At 42.3% G+C, this 21,200-nt stretch overlaps 1 protein-coding gene across 7 annotated transcripts in view; it reads left to right on the plus strand.

Annotated features, from left to right (window-relative positions):
• Positions 1-13,935, plus strand: part of mecom (MDS1 and EVI1 complex locus) — a 182,073-nt gene extending 168,138 nt beyond the window's left edge. For all 7 annotated transcript variants that reach the window (XM_034098106.2, XM_034098109.2, XM_034098110.2 and 4 more), the window contains exons 12-18: positions 2,399-2,565; positions 2,757-2,834; positions 4,797-4,966; positions 6,337-6,481; positions 9,137-9,382; positions 9,468-9,678; positions 12,126-13,935. In XM_034098106.2, coding sequence (XP_033953997.1) covers positions 2,399-2,565; positions 2,757-2,834; positions 4,797-4,966; positions 6,337-6,481; positions 9,137-9,382; positions 9,468-9,678; positions 12,126-12,260 — 1,152 coding nt within the window. In that variant the 3' untranslated portion in view covers positions 12,261-13,935. The remainder of the gene's footprint in view (positions 1-2,398; positions 2,566-2,756; positions 2,835-4,796; positions 4,967-6,336; positions 6,482-9,136; positions 9,383-9,467; positions 9,679-12,125) is intronic.
• Positions 13,936-21,200: the final 7,265 nt, after the last annotated feature.

A 21,200-nucleotide genomic window follows, 5' to 3' on the forward strand; every position in this document is an offset into this window, starting at 1 on the left:
CACACACACACACACACACACACACACACACACACACACACACACACACACACACACACACACACACACACACACACACACACACACACACACACACACACACAAACATGTATCTGACAACACACAGAAACACACTACAATCACATACTACGTACATGCCTCTAAGCACACACATTCTACACACAAATACATTACCTATACCTTTCTCACACACACACACACACACACACACACATACATTTTCACACACATTGCTGGCAATTAATCAACTATGGCCACCATGCAGCACATACTTTCTTTTTCACACACCCACACACACACACACACACACACACACACACACACATACACACACACACACACACACAGACTAACAAGTGCACATATCTCCTCAGAGAGTTCCTGATGAAAGTAAATGTTCAGCTTCATTAGCAGATTGGCTGCAGTCCTTAATCCTGTATGTGTGTGACATGTGTGTGTTTGTGTGTTTGTGTATGTGCTTTTGTTAGAGAGCTAGACTTGGCTGAATGTAACATGCCTGCCCTCCACTCACCATGAATAGGAGAACACTGTTTTTTATTTAAAAGTTATGAATCAAAATCTAACGTACTTGTCATGCACACATATCAGGGATTTGACCTTGCTGTTCATGAATCTTTGATGAACGTCGTAATAAGAATTCTCCCGGTACCTGTTTCCACTTGATGTCACCTGGTGAGCTGCTTGTAAACAAGGCTCGTCCATCACAAAGGAACACGTTTGTCAAAAAAGTATTAATTATATATCTGGTAAAAAGCATTTAACAGTTCATAAGACTCAAATATATCCAACATTTGGCATTTGTGTTTATTTATATGTCATCTACAACATATATAGAAATGTATGGATGCTGCAATTCTTTAAATGTGTGAGCATTTAAGCCTAAACATATTAATTGCGTTTTGCTATTTTTTACATTTTATTGCATCCTGTAATCAAAAAAGGATTCAACCACATCCTGTAGTATAAATTATGTCTTTCTAAACTGTCCAAGCTGGGACAATATATGTTTTTAACCTGTTAAGCCCCAAGGACCCCCTCTGCGTTTTTTACGACACTGTGTCTCAGGGGATCTTAATATTTAAGAACCTATTAATGTGTTATACCAGATTAACGGGAATAATCTCAGCTAACTGACGATACAAACCATGTTTACCAAAACAAAACACAAGTCTCATAAGAAGCATCTAAATGACCCTTGAGCGAAAAATGCTAACGCACTTTGGCACAGAACTCAATATAAAGATACCCTTATTACTTGTCGTAGCTGCACATACAAGATATCCGATTAAAGCTGAGATTCCACGGATTATTTAGGTATAGTATCCTCACTGAGCGATCCGAACTCGCGACAGGGGAAGCAAACACAGACATCACACAACACGTACCTTTACGTAGCTTTTACGGGAGATCGTCTCACCGTAGCTGTCAATCTGATCAAAAGACGTGTTCAATGGCATAAAAACGAGAAAAAACGCGGCTGAATCGGTTAATCCATAGGTTGATAAGGTGTCTGTGGCTTTGAAAAAATTATTTATAATCCATAATTCAATTTTTATGTAAAAATCGGAGAGTAAAAGTTAGCTGCTAATGGTAGCCACCAGAGTTATCGCAGCTTCCGGTTTTGGCTATGCGTCACTCTCACTCCTTATTTGGTCATGTGGGTGTGTGGGTGGGAGTTCCCCGAAAGAGATGTCAATCATCAAAATCGACCCAGGGGGGCTAGAGATATGGAAAATCCACCCAAATGACCCCAGAAGTGTTTTTGTTTTGCTAAATCTCTCTAAAAAGGTCACATTTCACTTGTTTTGCATCAATCTTGATACAGGGTACTTATTTGTTGTGGTTTGGATTCCTAAAGCTTTTTGTCTACCATCCCATCATTCAAGGGTGGTTTTCACGATAAGTAATCCTTTTTTTTTGGACGGACACTATAATTTAATTTTTTTTACTGTGTTCAATCTGAATTTACTTTAAAATAAATACATCTATATTGATTCTGACACTTCTACATCCAACTCACAGGTGTAACCTTGCTTTGAGAAGAAAGATTATTAATGTAACCCTTTTAGAAGGGAAGATATGGTCATTTGTTCTGGGAATGTCATTTTCGAGACCTGAAAAACAGGCTTGGGGCTTAACAGTGTTACAACCTGACCTGATAAAGAAAATTGTGAATTTCTCACATAATATCCTTTTTATCTATATTATCATACTATCAAATCAGTGTTATCAAGTGGTGCTGCTTCAACATTCCCCAGTATCATTTGTTCTGCTTTGCATGTTAGCTTAGCAATGCTAACGTTGTGTTTCCCGGCACCACACTCACCTCTCTCTCTCCTCTCCTGTGTGTCCTCAGATGTCGGCCATCGAGAACATGGCGGATAAGCTGGAGACGTTTGGCTCCCTGAAGCCGGAGTCCGGCGACCTGCTGCGCTCCGTCCCCTCCATGTTTGACTTCCGAGCCCCCCCCTCCGCACTACCAGAGACGCTGCTGCGCAAGGGCAAGGAGCGCTACACATGCAGGTAATACAGAAACTCCTGTGGCATGTCTTATTCTTAAAATGTTAACGTTCATGCTGGTGGTAAATTATCATTCGTCTGCCAAGTTTTTTGATAGTAGAGGTTTGTTGTTCTTTTTGTAATCACTGTTAGAGTTTTTGCGGGGGGATTTCAAAAGGTAAACCATACTTTAAAATGTTTTTTTCCCCTTATAGATATTGTGGAAAAATATTCCCGCGCTCTGCCAACCTGACCCGCCACCTCAGGACCCACACAGGAGAGCAACCGTATAAGTAAGACTATCTCTACAAGTCTTAAGAGCCACACACACACACACACACACACACACACACACACACACACACACACACACACACACACACACACACACACACACACACACACACACACACACACACACACACACACACACACGCACACACACAGTCTCCTGGAGCTGTCTGTGTGTGTATATGTTGAAGAGGTGTGTTTGGGTTTGCTCTGAGCTGTTAGAAGGGAAGAGACAGTCCAACAGCAACACGTCAGCTCAATATCATCCTCCTCTCTCGCTCCTGCCAGCGTCCCTCCTCCTACCGTCCTCACTTCCAAGCATACACACTCTAAAAAAGGCTAGTCAAGAGTCAGATTTGCACATTAAATCCCGAGTGAATCACTGCTTTCATTCAGCGCGCTCTCCGTCAGACGCAGAGATAGAGAGATGTATTTGAAAGCAGCGATGGATGTTTTCCCAGGGAATTCTTGTCTGCAGTTAGGACCGACTTTATGGGTGTTTTCGTATGCCGTAAAAGCCTGGAGTACTTATCCTGCTGCTAAATAATTTGCCTGATGAAAAATGGTGCCCGTAGCCAGGGTGACAGGATGAAGTGGGGGGGGGGGTGGGAAGCTGGGCTGGTTAAACAGAGCGAGGAAGGGGAGGAAGTTTGGTGAGAAATTGGGGTGATGAGGCAGATGTCCCGGCAGCTGTGGTCATTTCTCTTGGAGGAGGTCAAAGTGATCTGCATGCCCTCTGGCTACCTTGCACAACTGTAGTATCATTGATATACTGTCCTATGTATATGTTATGTCTACATTTCTGCTGCTGTAGTATATTATGTTAGTATATACTTTATTACACCTTTTAAATATTTGAATGCCTCAACACTTAAAATAATTTCCAAATATGGGATGAATAAAGTATTTATCAATCCACTTGCTGCATCAAGTAATAATAATAATAATAATTCCTTACATTTATTATAGCGCTTTTTCAATGACTCAAAGCGCTTTTACATATACACACATTACACATATCATACATGCAATGGTCAGATACCATAGTGCTTACTATCGTCACAAAAATAGATTTTTGGGGAATAAAGTTGGCAAATTAGTCAAAAAGATGCAGAAACGTGACTTTTATGTGAAACTTTGGTTATAAAAGCCCTCCCTTCCCAGGTGCTGCTGAAGTAACAATGCAGCAGCAGTTTGGTACACATGTAAAAATGAATCTTGCACATTTACTACATGTGGATAATGAGTAAGCGCTGGCCAGCACTGCTCTGCTTTGTAGTTTCTAAGGTGGAGGAATGTTGGCCCAAAGCTTGGCTGACCACAGGGGAGAGAGAGGGAGAGAGAGAGAGGGAGAGAGAGGGAGGGAGAGAGAGAGAGAGAGAGAGAGAAGGCCTCTCTGCCCTGGCCTGATAGCCTGCTCTCCACACGCTGGCAATGCATGCCATTAAACATCACCGATGTATTGTAATTTTTTTGTGTGGAGATAACCAGGGGGGTTCCCGAGGGACAGCCAATCGAGCGAGCTAATTCCGGCAGAAGAAAAGATGTAATCTTCTCGTATAATTTTGCATGAAGAAACTTGGCAGGAGGCTCTAATTTCGCTGGGCTCCGACCGAATCTGCTGCGTGATTATTTAGTGAGGGAAGAATGCAGTTTTATTGCGCTGGCTGGAGATAAGAGGCAGAGCTGTTTCACCTTAAACAAGCTCCTCCATCATGTCTGGGACTGTGGGACCGTGTGTGTGTGTGTGTGTGTGTGTGTGTGTGTGTGTGTGTGTGTGTGTGTGTGTGTGTGTGTGTGTGTGTGTGTGTGTGTGTGTGTGTGTGTGTGTGTGTGTGTGTGTGTGTGTGTCGTTATGTTTCCCACAGACCAGACCACAGGTTCCTGATTCATTGTGCAGTACAGTTGGACTTATGACTCGCATGTTGTGTATTTTTAACACTTCCTTCTACTTCTTCCTGCAGGTGTAAATACTGCGACCGCTCCTTCAGCATCTCCTCCAACCTGCAGCGCCACATCCGCAACATCCACAACAAGGAGAAGCCCTTCAAGTGCCACCTGTGTGACCGCTGCTTCGGCCAGCAGACCAACCTGGACCGCCACCTCAAGAAGCACGAGAACGGAAACCTGTCGGGTGAGACGTCTCCATCGATTGGATTATCAGCTGGTTCAATCCCTCCATGTTTCATCAGGGGAAATCCGAGCTCCTTTGCATATTAGTTCAACGTATTTAGAACTCTCGCTGCTGAATCGTATAAAACATAATTTACTCCTAATTGGAAACGCCTTTTTGAAGCTGGAAATGTTGATGACATAAATCTGTATCTGTACTGTACACAGTATTTCTTGAATGAGCTGCTTCCATCAGCAGCAGCGCTCACAGGTTTGACTCTGACTCTGGATCAGCAGAACAGCAGCGACACACTGCCAGCAGCCGAGAGACACACTCCTCAGAGGAGGGGTCCGCTTAATCAGACACCTCAGCACAAACACAACAACACAAAGATAATAGAAAGTAAATGGTTAAACAAATGGTAAATGGTAAATGGACTGTACTTATATAGCGCTTTATCCAGTCTTTAAGACCCCTCAAAGCGCTTTACATACTACATGTCGTTCACCCATTCATACAGAGCAGTGTATATATTACTCTAGGAACTAACACGCATACACATTCACACACAGTTGGCCATGCCATCGGGAGCAACTCAGGGTTAAGTATCTTGCCCAAGGATACATCGACATGTTGACTGCATGGGGTGGGATCGAAGCCACAACCTTCTGGTGGAAAGACAGATAAGCTGTTTTAATATTGTTTACATGATAAGGCAAGGCAAGTTTATTTATATAGCACTTTTCAACACAAGGCAATTCAAAGTGCTTTACAAAAAAAAAATGAAAGACATTAAGCATTAAAAAAGAAAAGCTAATCAAATAAACATTAAGGAAAAATACATGCATAGTTCAATTAAACATTACAAGAAAAAGTACATGGATAAAAGTTACGGTGCAGTTTAAGATGTGAATAGTTCAATTAAAAGCAGCGACAAAAAGAAAAGTCTTCAGCCTGGATTTAAAAGTAGTCAGAGTTGCAGCGGACCTGCAGGTAAACCACAAAGATACCATTCACAATGTGTATTGTGTGGCCAATCATTGCCAAAACACATTTCATTAAATGTCACCTTTTCGGTCTTCCTTTAAGGTTCTCTAAGGTTCTTAAAGATACCAAATATGTCACAAATGATTCCACTAAAATGTACATAACATGATGCACAATAAAATATTTCCATACGACGTAATCGGTCTCTATCAAATTTTTATATTTCAGTCATTCAGTCAATATATTACATCATAGTGACGTACTTATGGAAAACAGACAAAACTGTGTGTTTAAACACGTTATAATTTATTTAACGTGAAAATGTGCATTTAAAATAAATGGATTCAATATGTATGATGCTGAAGAGTCCGAATCAGAACTGAGTGTTGTTTGTCTTTCTGCAGGCACTGCGATGTCGTCCCCTCGCTCCGAAGCGGACGGCAGCGGCGCCATATTGGAAGACAAAGAAGACTCTTATTTTAACGAAATCAGAAACTTCATCAGCAACACGGGCCAGAGCCAGACGTCCCCGGACCCCTCAGAGGAAGGGTGAGCAGAGCCAGCCCGTCTTTTCTGATCTGATCTCCATCTATAGAGCTACACTGGATGTGTTTACACAAATAGAAGCAGAGTGGCACAAGATCCTTTCCGAGGTACAATGAGAAAAGAAAATCCGATCATCATCAAATACATTGTACGTGATAGGTAGGTTAAGCGGCAGGACGAATCACAACCGAGCCGGCCAGCTAACCAATCAGAGCAGACTGGGCTCTGGTTTTTATTTTTTTTATTTTAATATATTTATTTGACAGGGACAGTGCACATTAATTGACATTTCTGTAAATGCGCCAGAGTTAGCCAACAGGCTATTTTTCGTCTGTAGTCCCTGGACAGATGTGAAAAGTCATCCTAAAAACAAAAATGCACTTCAAATAACAGGTAAATACAATCAGTAAAACAACATTCAACAGAGATACTTATGTTATGATAAAAGCATATATAAAAACATAAAAACTAAACAAAAATACAAGCATATACATAAAAACTAAACTAAAATACATATTCACAAAGCAGACAGATACAGGTCAAAGCATATAAACAGAGCGTTGTAAAGTACAGATGGTGTCAGTGTTGACAGAGCTGACTTTCCACTAACCATGTTTTTAAGTTAGATTTAAATAAACTGCAGGTGTTTTGTTCTCTAATCTTTACTGGGATGGAGTTCCACTGTTGTGCAGCTTTAAAAGAAAAAGAAGATTGGCTGAATGAACTCTTCCTTAATGGAACAACGCAGTCTCCTCTTGTTGCAGCTCTTGTTGACCTAGTTACAGGTGTGCGTATGGTGATAAAATGTCTGAGCGGAGGTGAGGTTTCAGACGGAGGGTGAAAAGAGGTGCTGCAGCACAGGCAGTATGAGAAAAATAAAGAGCTTTTTGAACATTAAAGCATGGAGACATGTATAGACACTACATACTGATATGAACCTGAACATTAAGTAAATTATAAGTCCTTTTTAAAGTTGTTCTATATGTTTCAACTTTTGCTGCCGTTTCGACCTCTACACACAAATATAATCCCAGGGATAAACGATTCCTCGTGAACATGTCCCAGTCCTTCATTACTGCATGTTGAACTCTTGCAATAATTAGGACTTACAAAGCACTTGAATAGGTATGAATAATAGGTCGGCTGCTATCAGCTCATGTTGGAGATTTCCCTACCACCCAGCCGGCCCCTCGTTAACGATGACATCATGCTCAGAGGTCTGGAGTGGAGAGCAATCATCTGCGATGTCATTTAAGATACGGCAGGAGCTCCTTACATCAGTTGCCATTGGGCCACACGTACGCAACAGATATCTGTGTGCATGCAACTACGTCTGAGCATTATGCAAATACATTCTCGGAGCTGCGATCAGGTCGGATAGCAGCTCCGAGGTCTGCTCAGGGCTCCGTGTTTGTTTTCATGTGACTCCAGTTGGTGTGATGGCGGGGCAGATTGTGAGGCTGGATAGAGATCTCGGGTGATTGTGCAGAAGGCCTGTGAGAGCAGGACCGGGGGCGGGGGGGGGGGGGGGTGCAGCAGTTAGCCCGGCACATCTGGAACCAACATGTCTGCCTACAGGAAGAGGGTAGAGGGGGTGGGGTCAAAGGGTCGCCCCGTGTTTCCTTTCAAAGTGCTGCGCTCCTGACTACTTCTGATAGATACTTTATCCCCAGCAAATTACCACGTTTGAAAGCGTAATTAGCGAATCTGTTTTCTTAATCACGGCTCTCTCTTTAGGAGCCGCTCTCAGCCCTGTGAGCTTCACACAGTGCGAATACTGAGGCCACAAACTCTCCGTGCCAGCGGGGGCTCGGTGGAAAGCACTTTGCTATCAGCTGCAGATAAAGAGGATTTAAGATAGATACTGTGTGTGCTGTTATCTGCCTTCACCGCACGCTCAACGGCATCCCTTCCACATCCAGTGCAGGTAGACTGTTTAAAAACATCCTATACTTACGCGGCGATGGACTCGATGTGTTTTGTTTCCTATCTGTCTTCTCCTTCAACGTCCCGTTCCCAGTCCGAATCCTTTGTGCAAGAAAACTGCATTTTTGCGAGCTGACGAAAGACGTCCCGGAGTGTAATTAGTGAATCAGTCTAAATGTGGTTCCAGATGATTTACCAAACGGTGGTTTCCTGTGCCGCTGAGACAGAGGGACAGATTAAGACTCCGACAGTTTGCATAGCTCGCCCTCTCTGCCTCCGTGGGGAAAGAGGAATGGGCCGGTTGGCAGCGCTCTCATAACTCTGCCGACAAATGGGGCTGTCAGCTAAATATTTTGCCTATTAGATGAATACAAGATAGTAGAGAAAATAAACAAGGAGAGAGGCGAAGCACTCCGGCTAAGTGCTGCAGCGATCAGCGCTGATGTGCCCAAAGGGGCTCCAGGCCAGAGCCTGATGACAAACAGGAATCCGGCTCTCAGTCCCAGACCCTGATCCTGCCTCAGATCCACCTCTGAGCCCCAAATCAGTGTTTGTGCATGTAGAAAAAGATTCTCACAGGAACAAATACCTGTGTATAGTCTTCATTGCTATGACTTACTATTTACTTTACATCACCAGAGGAGTTTCCTAGCAACTTTCTTCAATGTACAAAAGCATCCTCCTACTACTTTATGAAGCTGGATTAATCTGATCATTGTATTTGGTGCGCAGGTTAAACGGCGTCCCATTCGAAGAAGAGAAGCCGCTGATGGCGAGCCGCGGGTCACGTGACTTAGAAGACGAGGAGGCGGAGGACCTCGGGGCTGATGAAGAGGAAGGAGAAGAGCCGGGCAGCCGCCCTGGGAAACAGGAAGACGAGGCACTTCCCAGCAGCCTCGCTGACGACATCATACAGGACGAGATGGACTTCAGCGGACCCAACGACTTGAACCTCAACTGCAAAACCTCTCCTCGGAGGTACGTTCGATCACTCTAAGAGATGATGATCATGTCATAAGTATCTTGAAGTGAGCTTATTTTAAATGTTCTGCTTGACCTGCAGGTATAAAGAGGAAGAGGAGGAGGAGGAGGAAGAGGAGGAGGAGGAGCAGAGCTACTCAGCCTTGGATCATATCCGTCACTTTTCTGACATGCGCAAGCTGGATGAGAGCGAGATGAGCGACGGGGACGGAGATGAGGACGACGGATCGTTTGGCTCCCCGTCGCTCGCTGACGCTGTCAAACAGCCGCTCTTTAGGAAGTCTAAGTCTCAGGTAACAGAAACACAGACATATCATTGAGGTGGATAAAGTATTCAGATCCTCTACTAAAACAAAATGGTCTTAAAATAGTCCATTTCTTAATGTTTATTTATGTTTAAAAATACAAAAGCATTCGCATCAAAATGTAAGTAAAGTGCAAAGTGAAAGTCCTCATTATGCACGATGGCCATTTTCAGTAACATAAAGTATTATCAGCCAAATGTTTCAAAGCATTAGGGCTGCACGATTTGGGGAAATAATCTAATTGCGATTTTTCTGACAGATATTGCGATTCGATTTGCGATATTTGTTTTTAAGCGACCCAGCGGAAGTTTATTGTAAAATGCGGCCATATCTCCGGCTAGGAAGGTCGCATCAACGTGCTCCCGTCTCTAGCACCCGAGCTACGAGTGAAAGAACTAAACTTACATGAAGCTTCCGTTGGGTTGCTTTAAAGTCAAGCTTCAGTTTAAGACTCGCCCTGTAATAGAAACATGTGATGGAGCATTACTAACCTGACTCAGATGGTTTCACCAAACCATCTAGGAAAGCTCCATTGGAAGCAATTTGGAAAAGTATTTCAAAAATACTTGGCAGGTGATTGGATCATTCCGTCTATCACCTTCTATCATAGGCCCCCTCTGATTGGTTAACAATGGCTGGTTCATGTGGAGCACAGCACTTCTGATTGGCGTGGAAGACTGACACACAAGAAAAAAAAGTTTTAAAAAAAATCGCAGGCTTTGCGATTTGATAATCGCACCATTTAAAATCGATTAATCGTTCAGCCCTAGTATATATACAGTAAAAAATCGTATATTATCCTGTTTTTATCACTTATCAAAAAATGTAATGGAACAAAAAGTACTATATTGCCTCTGAAATGTAGCAGAGTATACAAGTATAAAGCACAAAATGGAAATATTCAAGTAACTTTTCCAAATAATACTGAAGTGCGTTATATGGGTTAAAAACCGGCCGGCGGGGACCTTGGGGTTTAACAGGTTTTTAATCTCAGCTAACTGACGATACAAATCATTTTTACCAAAACAAAACACAAGTCTCATACAAAGCATCTAAATGACCCCTTAGCGAAAAATGCTAACGGACATTGGCACAGAACTCAAGATAAAAGTACCCTTATTACTTATCGTAGCTGCACATACAAGATATCCGATTAAAGCTGAGGTTCCACAGATTATTTAGGTATATAGTATCATCCCTGAGTGATCCGAACTCGCGACAGGGGAAGCAAACACAGACATCACAACACGTACCTTTACGGAGATTGTCTCACCGTAGCTGTCAATCTGATCAAAAGACGTGTTCAATGGCATTAAAACGAGAAAAAACGCAGCTGAATCGGTTAATCCATAGGTTTTTAACGTCTCTGTATACAACAATTATTTCATTTATAATCCATAATCCCATTTTTATGCAAAAATCGCACAGCAAAAGTTAGCTGCTAATGGTAGCCACCAGAGTGGCTGCTGCTTCCGGTCTTGGCTATGCAGCAGTCTAACCATGGTCTAACAGACACACATTACCAAATAAGGACTATGTGGGAGTTCCGCTCGATTCCATTGGCTCTAACGGTCAGAAAGAGATGTCACATGTCAAAATCCAGCAATGGGGTCCAGAGATATGGAAAATCCACCCAAATGGCCCCAGAAGAGGGTTTTTTTTTGCTAAATCTGTCTAAAAAGGTCAAATATCACTTGTTTTGCATAAATCTTGATACAGGGTACTTATTATATGTTGTACTTTGGATTCCTAAAGGTTTTAGTCTACTAACCCATCATCCAAGGTTCGTTTTCACTATAAGTACAACATGTTTTTTGGACGGACACTATAATTTACAGTTTTTTACCATGTTCAATCTGAATTTTCTTTAAAATAAAAAACATCTATATTTATTCTGACTTTTCTACATCCAACTCACAGGTTTATCATTACTTTGAGAGAAAAGATTATTAATGTAAACCTTTTAGAAGGGAAGATATGTTGTATGGTCATTTGTTCTGGGAATGTCATTTTCCAGCCTGAGACCTGAAAAACAGGCTGCTTGTTTACCTACATAATGGACTTAAAATCACACTGTACATTTTAAATTCATATATTCATTTTAATATTTAATATTCCATCCCTCACATACTTATGTAATAACTTGCTTTATCTTTTGTTATTGTTAATTTGTAAATTCAACATGTATATTTTCTTGTTGCTGCAACACAAACATTTCCCTAATTGGGATCAATAAAGTACTCTCTTATCTTATCTTATCTTATCTTATAATGGAAATCTGCTTCAAAGCATTTAGGTAAATGTTACGTCCCACTAAGGTCCAGGACCTGGAGACAGTAACACACAACAACCAATAACTGAGGAAAACAGAGTAAACGTTAACACAAATGTGCATTCCTTTTAAACAAAAAGCTGTAACCCTGTCCCTCCCTCAGGCGTACGCCATGATGCTGTCCCTGGCTGAGAAGGACTCTCTGCACCCGGCCTCCCACACCCCGGCCACCATGTGGCACAGTCTGGCCCGGGCAGCTGCTGAGTCCAGTGCCATCCAGTCCCTGAGCCACGTATGATGACACCCCTTCAGCGCTTCCCTTTCACCTTTCAACCCCCTAAAAACCTGACCTATGGCACTGGGAGCCCACTGCAGGGTCCACAGAGTGACTGCTGAGCAGAACCACGGCCCACCTTGACTGCTGAGCGGAGCCTCACACCGAGCAGGGACCCCCAACACCTCCAACAGATAGAGAGCAACACGTGCCTCTGAGAATTGACTTCTTACACCAACCAGGATGATAGCAAAGATAATGATCGTGGTGAAAATAATAATAATAGCTGTATTTATTCTGCTGAATTTCTGTTTTGCACAGCGAAGGCAGCTGGTGGACATGGAAGATGGATGTGCTGATGTATCAATGCTACACATGTATAGCCCAGCACATAGAGAGGGAGGAGAACAGTCGATGTGGTCGTGTCTGTAAGACAGCCGGTCTCCGCCTTGTTTCACTGTGCGTAAGAGCCCTGACAAAAGCATCATTAAATCATATTACCAGAATGCCCCCTTTATTAACCCCCAGAGATCCACAGGTGTTTCTCATAAAGACATGTACTTGATGATAAAAAAAAAATGAAGGGCGGGGCTAGCCGCCTCGAATGAACACCGCTCCATGTACGGACAGCGCTCGAGGCGCTTCAATATCACTGAAGTCACTGAAGAACAAATATAAAAAAAGTAATTGCTTAACTGAAATCAGGCCAGTTTCCCATCTGCGTTGTCATGGCTGCGTGTGACTGCACAATCATAGCACTGTACACGAGTGTCTCCGTTCTCTCCATCTGCCCGCCTGCGCTATCTGTGAAAGGATATAAATAGATTGTCTTTTTAGTGGAAGAGAAGAAAACACTTTTTTTTTTACTGAAATAGTAGCCAGTGCTGAAGTTAATTGTTGTTCTGTAAAGGGCATACGTCTTCTTTCCCAATCCATCCTAGTCAGCCAACAATACCACTAAATAGCCTGAATGCTAGTCGTTAGCTACTCCATGCTCGTGTGTCTTTCATTTTTTAGACAATCATGATTTTGTTTCCATTTTTTCGTTGGTGTTGTTGTTGTTATTTGCTGTTGTATGTTGAGAATTGTATTTATTTCTTGGCAAACTGTAGTTTGTTTACTGAATAGCACTGCTCTTAGCCCGGGTGAGAGGGGGAGATTCTTCACCGGGCCTATCCCAGAGTTCAATGGGGTTTGTAGATTACATTTGAGTGCCGGATAGTATTAAACATACAATTCACTCCTTATTCTTCTAATGAAACCGGTCGATGAATAGATATTACTTAGGGGTTTTTGTTTTCTATGACAATTTAATGATTCAATTGTAAAAAAAAAACATTATAAAGAATAAGTAATAAAAAAAAGCCAGGTATAATTTCTTCATAAACGCATGATTGGTCTGGTAAGATCTGTATCTGACATTTTCTACGGTTGTCTGCAAGCTTGTGTGACGTTCGGTTCATGTTAATCCCTTGTGCCAAATTTATGATAAATAACAGATTACTTTTCATTTATTCTCCCGTTTTGAGGGACCAGATTTGTTTTTTGTCGTTGTTTTTGTTTATAATCGATTTAAAAAAAAGTAATCAGCGAGTTGAGGTACTTTGTTTTAATGCTTTCTACAATGTAACTGTTATGCATTTCAATTCAATACTGTGGGAGGAACAACTAAGAAATAAAGGACTACAATGTGGATTGACATGTCTGCCATTCTCTCTTTTATTCCTCCCCCATTTCTCCCTCACACCACCGCACTCCATACAGTCCTTCTGGCTGCCCATCATTTTGGCCCAAACGGAGATTTATTCTAAGCGACGTGAGTCAGAAAACCACCTGGCGCTTTCTTCTGGCGCTCCCATGGCCTCCGAGAGCCTGAACTCTGCTCTTCGGGGCTTTGGCTCGCATTGAGAGAGAGGGAAGGAGAGAAAAGGCTGGAGAGGGCTTGAATGTGGTAGTGGGAGCGGAGGCAGGAATGTGTCCTCTTTATTTGTGTCCGTTTGTGGGGCATGATGGATGAGTTGGGTAGATGTGATGACCTGGCTCATCGCTCAAACGCTCAATAAGAGTCCCATCCTGCAGCAGGCCTCCCCATCCGGCACCCCCCCCCAACACTGCTGCCAGCCAACGTGGGCGGACATTGTGGCTGCGAGGGGCGGAGGTTCAGACGCTCCATTGTCCAGGTTTTTTCTTGGGTGGGGGGGTTGAGGTGGAGAATTGGGCATGACAGTGAAGATGGCTGGCGCTGACACTCCACATTTACAGTGCTGCTGGCACCCTAATGGATGGGGTGTTTTCTTAAGGCCTGTCGTCGGCCCTCGGGGCTCCGCGGGGCGTCCAGCTTTGATGAGGTCACGGGGGGTCAGGCAGTGTTGATGAGGTCAGCACGGGTCGTCCAGCTTTGATGAGGTCAGCTGCAGCGACAGTAGTGATGGTGCAGACCGCGGCGTTATAGAGTGGAAGGAGTGATAATGCTTCTGAGGTTTGCCACCTGTACTGATGTGGACTCGTTTATATGATCATGTCAGGTGGTGAGTACGATTACTTTTTTCACTAAGATTAGTGAGGAACTTAAGTATCTTAATCCTGCATTTACTGATGTTTTGGTCACTTGAGGACAGGTGTGTAGACAACACTGACACATCTTCACCAATACGTTTAGTATGCGTTGAATTACTTATACACATCCAGCATTGTTTTGGATTCTGTTAGTTTGATTTAATATGGAAGAAACATTAGCATTGTGACATTAGCATTGTGACATTAGCATTATATGATGTAATAATGAAGAAACATTAGCATTGTGACATTAGCATTGTGACATTAGCATTGTGACATTAGCATTATTTGATGTAATATGGAAGAAACATTAGCATTGTGACATTAGCATTATATGATGTAATATGGAAGAAACATTAGCATTGTGACATTAGCATTGTGACATTAGCATTATATGATGTAATATGGAAGAAACATTAGCATTGTGACATTAGCATTATATGATGTAATATGGAAGAAACATTGGCATTGTGACATTAGCATTATATGATGTAATATGGAAGAAACATTAGCATTGTGACATTAGCATTGTGACATTAGCATTATATGATGTAATATGGAAGAAACATTAGCATTGTGACATTAGCATTGTGACATTAGCATTATATGATGTAATATGGAAGAAACATTAGCATTGTGACATACCCATGAACAGATGCAATACATGCTCAAAACACAGTGCAACTGCGAAAACAATAAAGTGTGTGGTTGCAAAACATCCACTACAATCCATCCCTTTCAAATTGCACGTAGAGAATTGATCTATTGATAATGCAAAGGATATTGTTTGGTTGTCAGCTTGTATCCAAAACTTGTTAAGCACAGGCCAAGGGTGATGCCAATAAGACCCTTTGGTGTAGGTCTATGCTCTTTTAGTCCCCTTCTAGTGGCAGTGTATGACTTTGCTTCATTATGTCCTTTATGCTCAATGCAAAGCTGGAGTTCAGATTAAAACGCTTGTGCTCTTTTGTTTCCCTTTCTTGTAGTGAGTGATATGGGTTTGTGTGCATGTCAATGGTCTGCAAAGGCTGAAATGAAAGCAGGTGCTGCAGCACGGGCAGTATGAGAAACATAAAGACAGTAGAGGCACACGAAATACAAACATGAACATGAAGAACTGCATAAAACGTCCCCTTTACACACGTTATAAGATCTTTGTTCTATATTAACAAATCTAGAACACTTTTGTCTCCCCCTCAACACGGTGCAATGAACAACAAGCAAGCTTTTAACCAATCGGAATTATACCTCGACTACATATTGGATCTAAGTTGGCAGCAGGATGTTGCCACCACCCCTCAGCGAGCAGCCACACCCCCCCTGCAAATCAAATTGCCCATGTAATTACATCACCTACATAAAGAACTTCCCCTCAGACAAAAGTCCAAAGGCACTGCCTCTTGAAAGAACACCAAAATATTATGAATAGCCCTAATGTCATTGTGTGTGGGCAGTGGAGGGGACCCTGTGCTGGTCCGATCCGTGTTGATTAGCACATGCTAACGTCACCCATGTATCCTCTCACACTTAATCAACACGTTGGGACGAGTTATGGCCGTCATTAACCCAACGCTTCTCATAAAGGGCTCAGTGTGTATGGAAGTGTGGCGGGCAAGACCTGGGAGTGTGTGTGTGTGTGTGTGTGTGTGTGTGTGTGTGTGTGTGTGTGTGTGTGTGTGTGTGTGTGTGTGTGTGTGTGTGTGTGTGTGTGTGTGTGTGTGTGTGTGTGTGTGTGTGTGTGTGTGTACGGTGGGCACACTGTGGGCAGCGCTGGGTGAAGCTCACTCAGCTAATGGTGCAGCTGGCAGCGCCTCAGAATCCATCAGAGCTCATTAGGGTTTCCTCCCCTCCTTCTCTCTTTCCTCCCCTCCTTCTCTCTCTCCTCACTCCTCAGTGTGCATTTCCTCAAGTACTATACTTAAGTACAATTTCGAGGTACTTGTACTTTACCTGAGTATTGTCAGCTTTATGCTACTTCTAACTTTTACTTTATTCTACTCCACTACATTTTGGATCCAATATTCTTGACTTCATTTATTTTAAAGCTTTAGTTTCTGGCTAATTTATTTATTTTAGTTTAGTCAATTTGTAAATAAAGTTTGACATATAATTAAAGGTTAAAAAAATCCAGCATCTTTATATAAAGCACTTGCAATTAGCTCTAGCTGTGACAAACACACTAACACATGAATAACCACAATCCAATCATTATTAATATACAATTCTGAAATGGGCCCTTACGCAAAACAAATACTTTTACTTTTGGTACATCAAGTAATACTATTGTACTTTTTCTTAAGTAAGATATTGAAAGCAGTATTTTGACTTGTAACTGAGTATTTTTTCAATTTAGTATTGCTACTTTTACTAAAGTAATACATCTGAGTACTTCTTCCACTGCTGCTCACCTCTCCCTTCCTTCCTTCCTTCTCTCTCTCCTCACCCCTCCCTTCCTCTTCCTCTGCCACCCGTCCTCTCAGCCCGTGTGGCATGTAACTGCCCCCTCGCTGCAACATGCATCACCCCCCCCCCCCCCCCCCCCATCACAGCTGGCAGCTCTCTCACTGATTGACTTGGCACCCGTGCTGACTCAGACGCCGGGGGAGACATTTTTCGGAGAGGGGGGCATGGATGGGCGAGGGAATGAGGCCTTTAAGGAGGGGGGTGGGGGGGTGTAGTGAGTGGTGCTTACTAACAGTTGGCACAAGTGGGAAGTCACCAATCATCACGTTTCTGTTGTGTTAACAATAATAGTAGCACCTCCTCTGTCACTGTTCTTTTATTCAACTAATCAAGTATGAATACAGACAAGAGAGTGAGTTAGCTGAAGCAGGAGGGCGAGAAAATACCCCCTGTGAGTTATTAAATTACATCAAGCTGTCACTTTGGTCTGAAGCGACTTACAATAAGTCCAAATAGAGATGTAAACTCAGAGCAAGGCAAACCTTGGGAAGGCAAGGTTTATTTATAAAGCACCATCAACACATGGCAAAGTATTTTACAAAACATGTTAGGAGCATGATGAAGATACAGCGGAATCACATATAAAATGACATTTACAAACGTGTAAGTGATGGTGTATTTGTTTCAAATGGGCTACATTTAAAAAAAAATGTTAGTTAAATGGAGTCTTCCAATCATATATCACCTGGTAAAAAATTAAAAGAAAATCAAGGCAATCTAACTAAAAACATTACATTATTACATGTTACTTGTTAGACGCTTTTATCCAAAGCAACTTACATTCTCAATACTGTGGACAATCCCCACTGGAGCACTTTGGGGTGAAGTGTCTCAGGGAGGGACACAACGACATGCTGACTGCAGTGGGGTTTGAACCTGTGTCCCCCTGAACCCAACACCAACGCGATACGCACAACCCACTGCGCCACACGCCTCGGAACATCATGATAAACATTCTCCAAAACTTAAAAACAAATACAAATAATAAAGATAATACTTTCAAGTCCACAGGGACCAACTCATCAGCGCAATACCAAAAACGAGTACATAAAGGACAAGTACATAAACAAATCAGAACAATGCATCATATTTAAATCATCCCTAAATAACCCTTTAAAAGTCTGTTTTGTTTTATTTCAGTAACACTTGTGTCACTGTGAGTGTTTGGACGCAGGCCTCTCCTTCTCTTCTTCTCTGCTTATATTGCTGTTTCTTCCCGCCTCTCAGCCTGCTAGAAAGCAGCAGAGTTTTAAATTGTGGTTTCCTTCTCTGTTTATGTTTCTCCCGGCGGGCTCCGGGTCATTAGCGTTATTGATGGGCACTCAGAGCGGCACATGGTTTTAATATGACGGGTCCAATCAGGACAGGCGTGGTGGCAGAACATCTTGGCGTCTGAGTGAAATCATCTCATTCTTCGCTCATTGGGTATATCAGAAAGAACCGAGGAGTGCAGTCGAGACGTTTGGAACAAGTTAAACTTAAAATGCACGCTTTGGTATCAGCCAATCTGATTATATGAACTTTAGGATGCTCATTATATCATACCAGTCATGTATTCATGTGCACTCACTTGAGTCAGAGGTCTGTCCAGTGGCTTTTTCTTCCATGTTAAGCGCCATCCAGTGGTGAATTCACTCATTTGCACCCACTTACGTGTAGTTTAACTTCACCATACTAGTGCTGCACACATCATGTCGCATCCAAACAGAGGATGTCTTCACACAGATCCAGAGTGTGGGAGAGTTCCCCGATACGCATCTTTTTGCAGATTTCGACATTCAACATTTATTTGTCCAGCCAACAACCTAACAAATGGTGCAGGACGTGCCGAAAATGAATTCGCCCTCTTTCTTTTATCCGAGCCGACAGCTTCGTCAGCTGAAGTTCAAAACACTGTGGCCTTCTGGGAGATCTGGTTCAACGCAGAGGGGCAGTAGTTATCTCTGAGACTGCAAACTGAGGCAGTTAAGTGATATAATCTCCTTTTGCAAAGAGTGGCTTATGCTTAATTACAGCCAAAAAGTACCCATGATGCGATCTTACCTTTTACGGGCTATTACATCTGCACTTTCCCTCACGCTTCTCCCTCAGCATGCAACAACAGTTGGCCTTTTTTCCGTCCAAAAGCCTTTCTGCACAAAGAGCATCTTTGTTCATGAGCTTGTAATAAAAGAAAAGTGGCTTTATAAGTGCTGAGATCATTTTGAGTAAACCAAATGATGTCTGAATCAGCTTCTTTCCCCTGTGAGCATCTCAAATCAAAGGAAGAAAGACCATGCAAAGGGTGCACATAAAGGTTCCAGTTAAAGGTGGGGTAGGTACGTTTCAGAAACCGGCTCGAGATACACTTTTTGTTATATTCCATGGAATGCTCTTAACATCCCGATAGCAATGAATATCTGAAGTGCTTTGACAAAAAATGTATAAAAAAATGTCATCTGTGGAAGCCGTAATACTGTAAAAAGTACAACCAATCCGTTTAGCCGGGCCGGATGGCCTACCTGCCTGTCAGCCTTCCATCGGGGCACAAACTTATCTCGTGCCCTCATTGGTCATGTGCGCGTTCGTGTGTGTTGGAGGAGGGGCTCTATAAGGAAGTGGCAGATTTTCTCCGGTTGTGTATTTTCAAATTCTAGCGATCTCGAGCCGGTTTCTCAAACTTAACTACCCCACCTTTAAGTTTTTTTTTTTTTCTTGAACTAAGTTTCCTAACATGACCATGATAAGAGATGTTCGAATTCTCTAGGTCAGAGGTCTCAAACTCAAGGCCCGGGGGCCAAATCCGGCCCGCGACTTCAATTAATGTGGCCCCGCAAGAGCTTGCAAAGAATATAATACGTTTATTATACGGTTACATGACACTTTACAGAAGCAGGTTGCCCATAAACTACATGTCCCACAATGCATCTCGTTTTGTGACATGCGCACTGAAGAGACTTGCAATTATTTACCCTGGACTTCTGCTTTCAGACGTAGTTAATTACTAAGTTATTATCCTATCCAATAATAATCCAATTCAGAGGCAATAATGTAATATAATACATTATTTTATATATTATATATTTATATAGTTACAACCAGCCCGTTGAGTGCAACCTTTATGCGAATGTGGCCCGCGATGAAATGTAGTTTGACACTCCTGCTCTAGATGATCAGAAAGGAGTTTAATGCTTCCTTTATAATCTCCTTTAGTTTAGGATACACTGGACCTTCCTTTATGAAAGGAAAGGAGAACAACATATCCCACAATGCATTGGGGCTGCAATGTTTCTAGCTACGCACCATTTGGCCGTTCATGGAAACAAATTGTCGTGAGAAATGGATCATGTAAGTAATGGTGCTTTTTAAATTAATAAGTCATGCATATATTGCAAAACACATTATTCATTTACATTTGTTCATAAAATCATACGATGAATTTGGATTCATGCTGATTAATATGAGTGGACAGGAGGTCGAGCACGAGCAACCGTTTCCTTTGACTTTCCCTTTCATTTTTTAAACATGAAAATCCATCTGGAGATGATTCCACAAGCCAGAAGGGGACAATGTCCAGCGTTCATCAGGTGCTTCGACCCTTAACCTTCCACTTGCAGATTGAACGAAACAACACCAAAATAATGCATCGGAAGAATAATTTAGATTCTCTTAGTTGTGAAATGAATAATAACATCAACTTGGCGCATAATACATCGCGAAGTCAGCACCCACAGTTTTGTTTTCCTACATTCTGATGGATTCTACTTAACATCTTACTTTTCCCCCTGAGGTTAAGGAAAAGTGGTTTGGAAAAGACACAGAATAACCCCTAACCCTAACCCTAACCCTATTTCTTTTGACAATTCGACCGTAGCCAAGATTTGGCTTCGACCTGCGCTCATCTTTTACACTTCAGATAAAGATGGGCATGCCAGCTGTTCTTAGTGGCACCTCGATGTGCAGGTT

Source organism: Pseudochaenichthys georgianus, chromosome 13 (assembly GCF_902827115.2).
Source record: "Pseudochaenichthys georgianus chromosome 13, fPseGeo1.2, whole genome shotgun sequence".
Lineage (NCBI taxonomy): Eukaryota > Metazoa > Chordata > Actinopteri > Perciformes > Channichthyidae > Pseudochaenichthys > Pseudochaenichthys georgianus.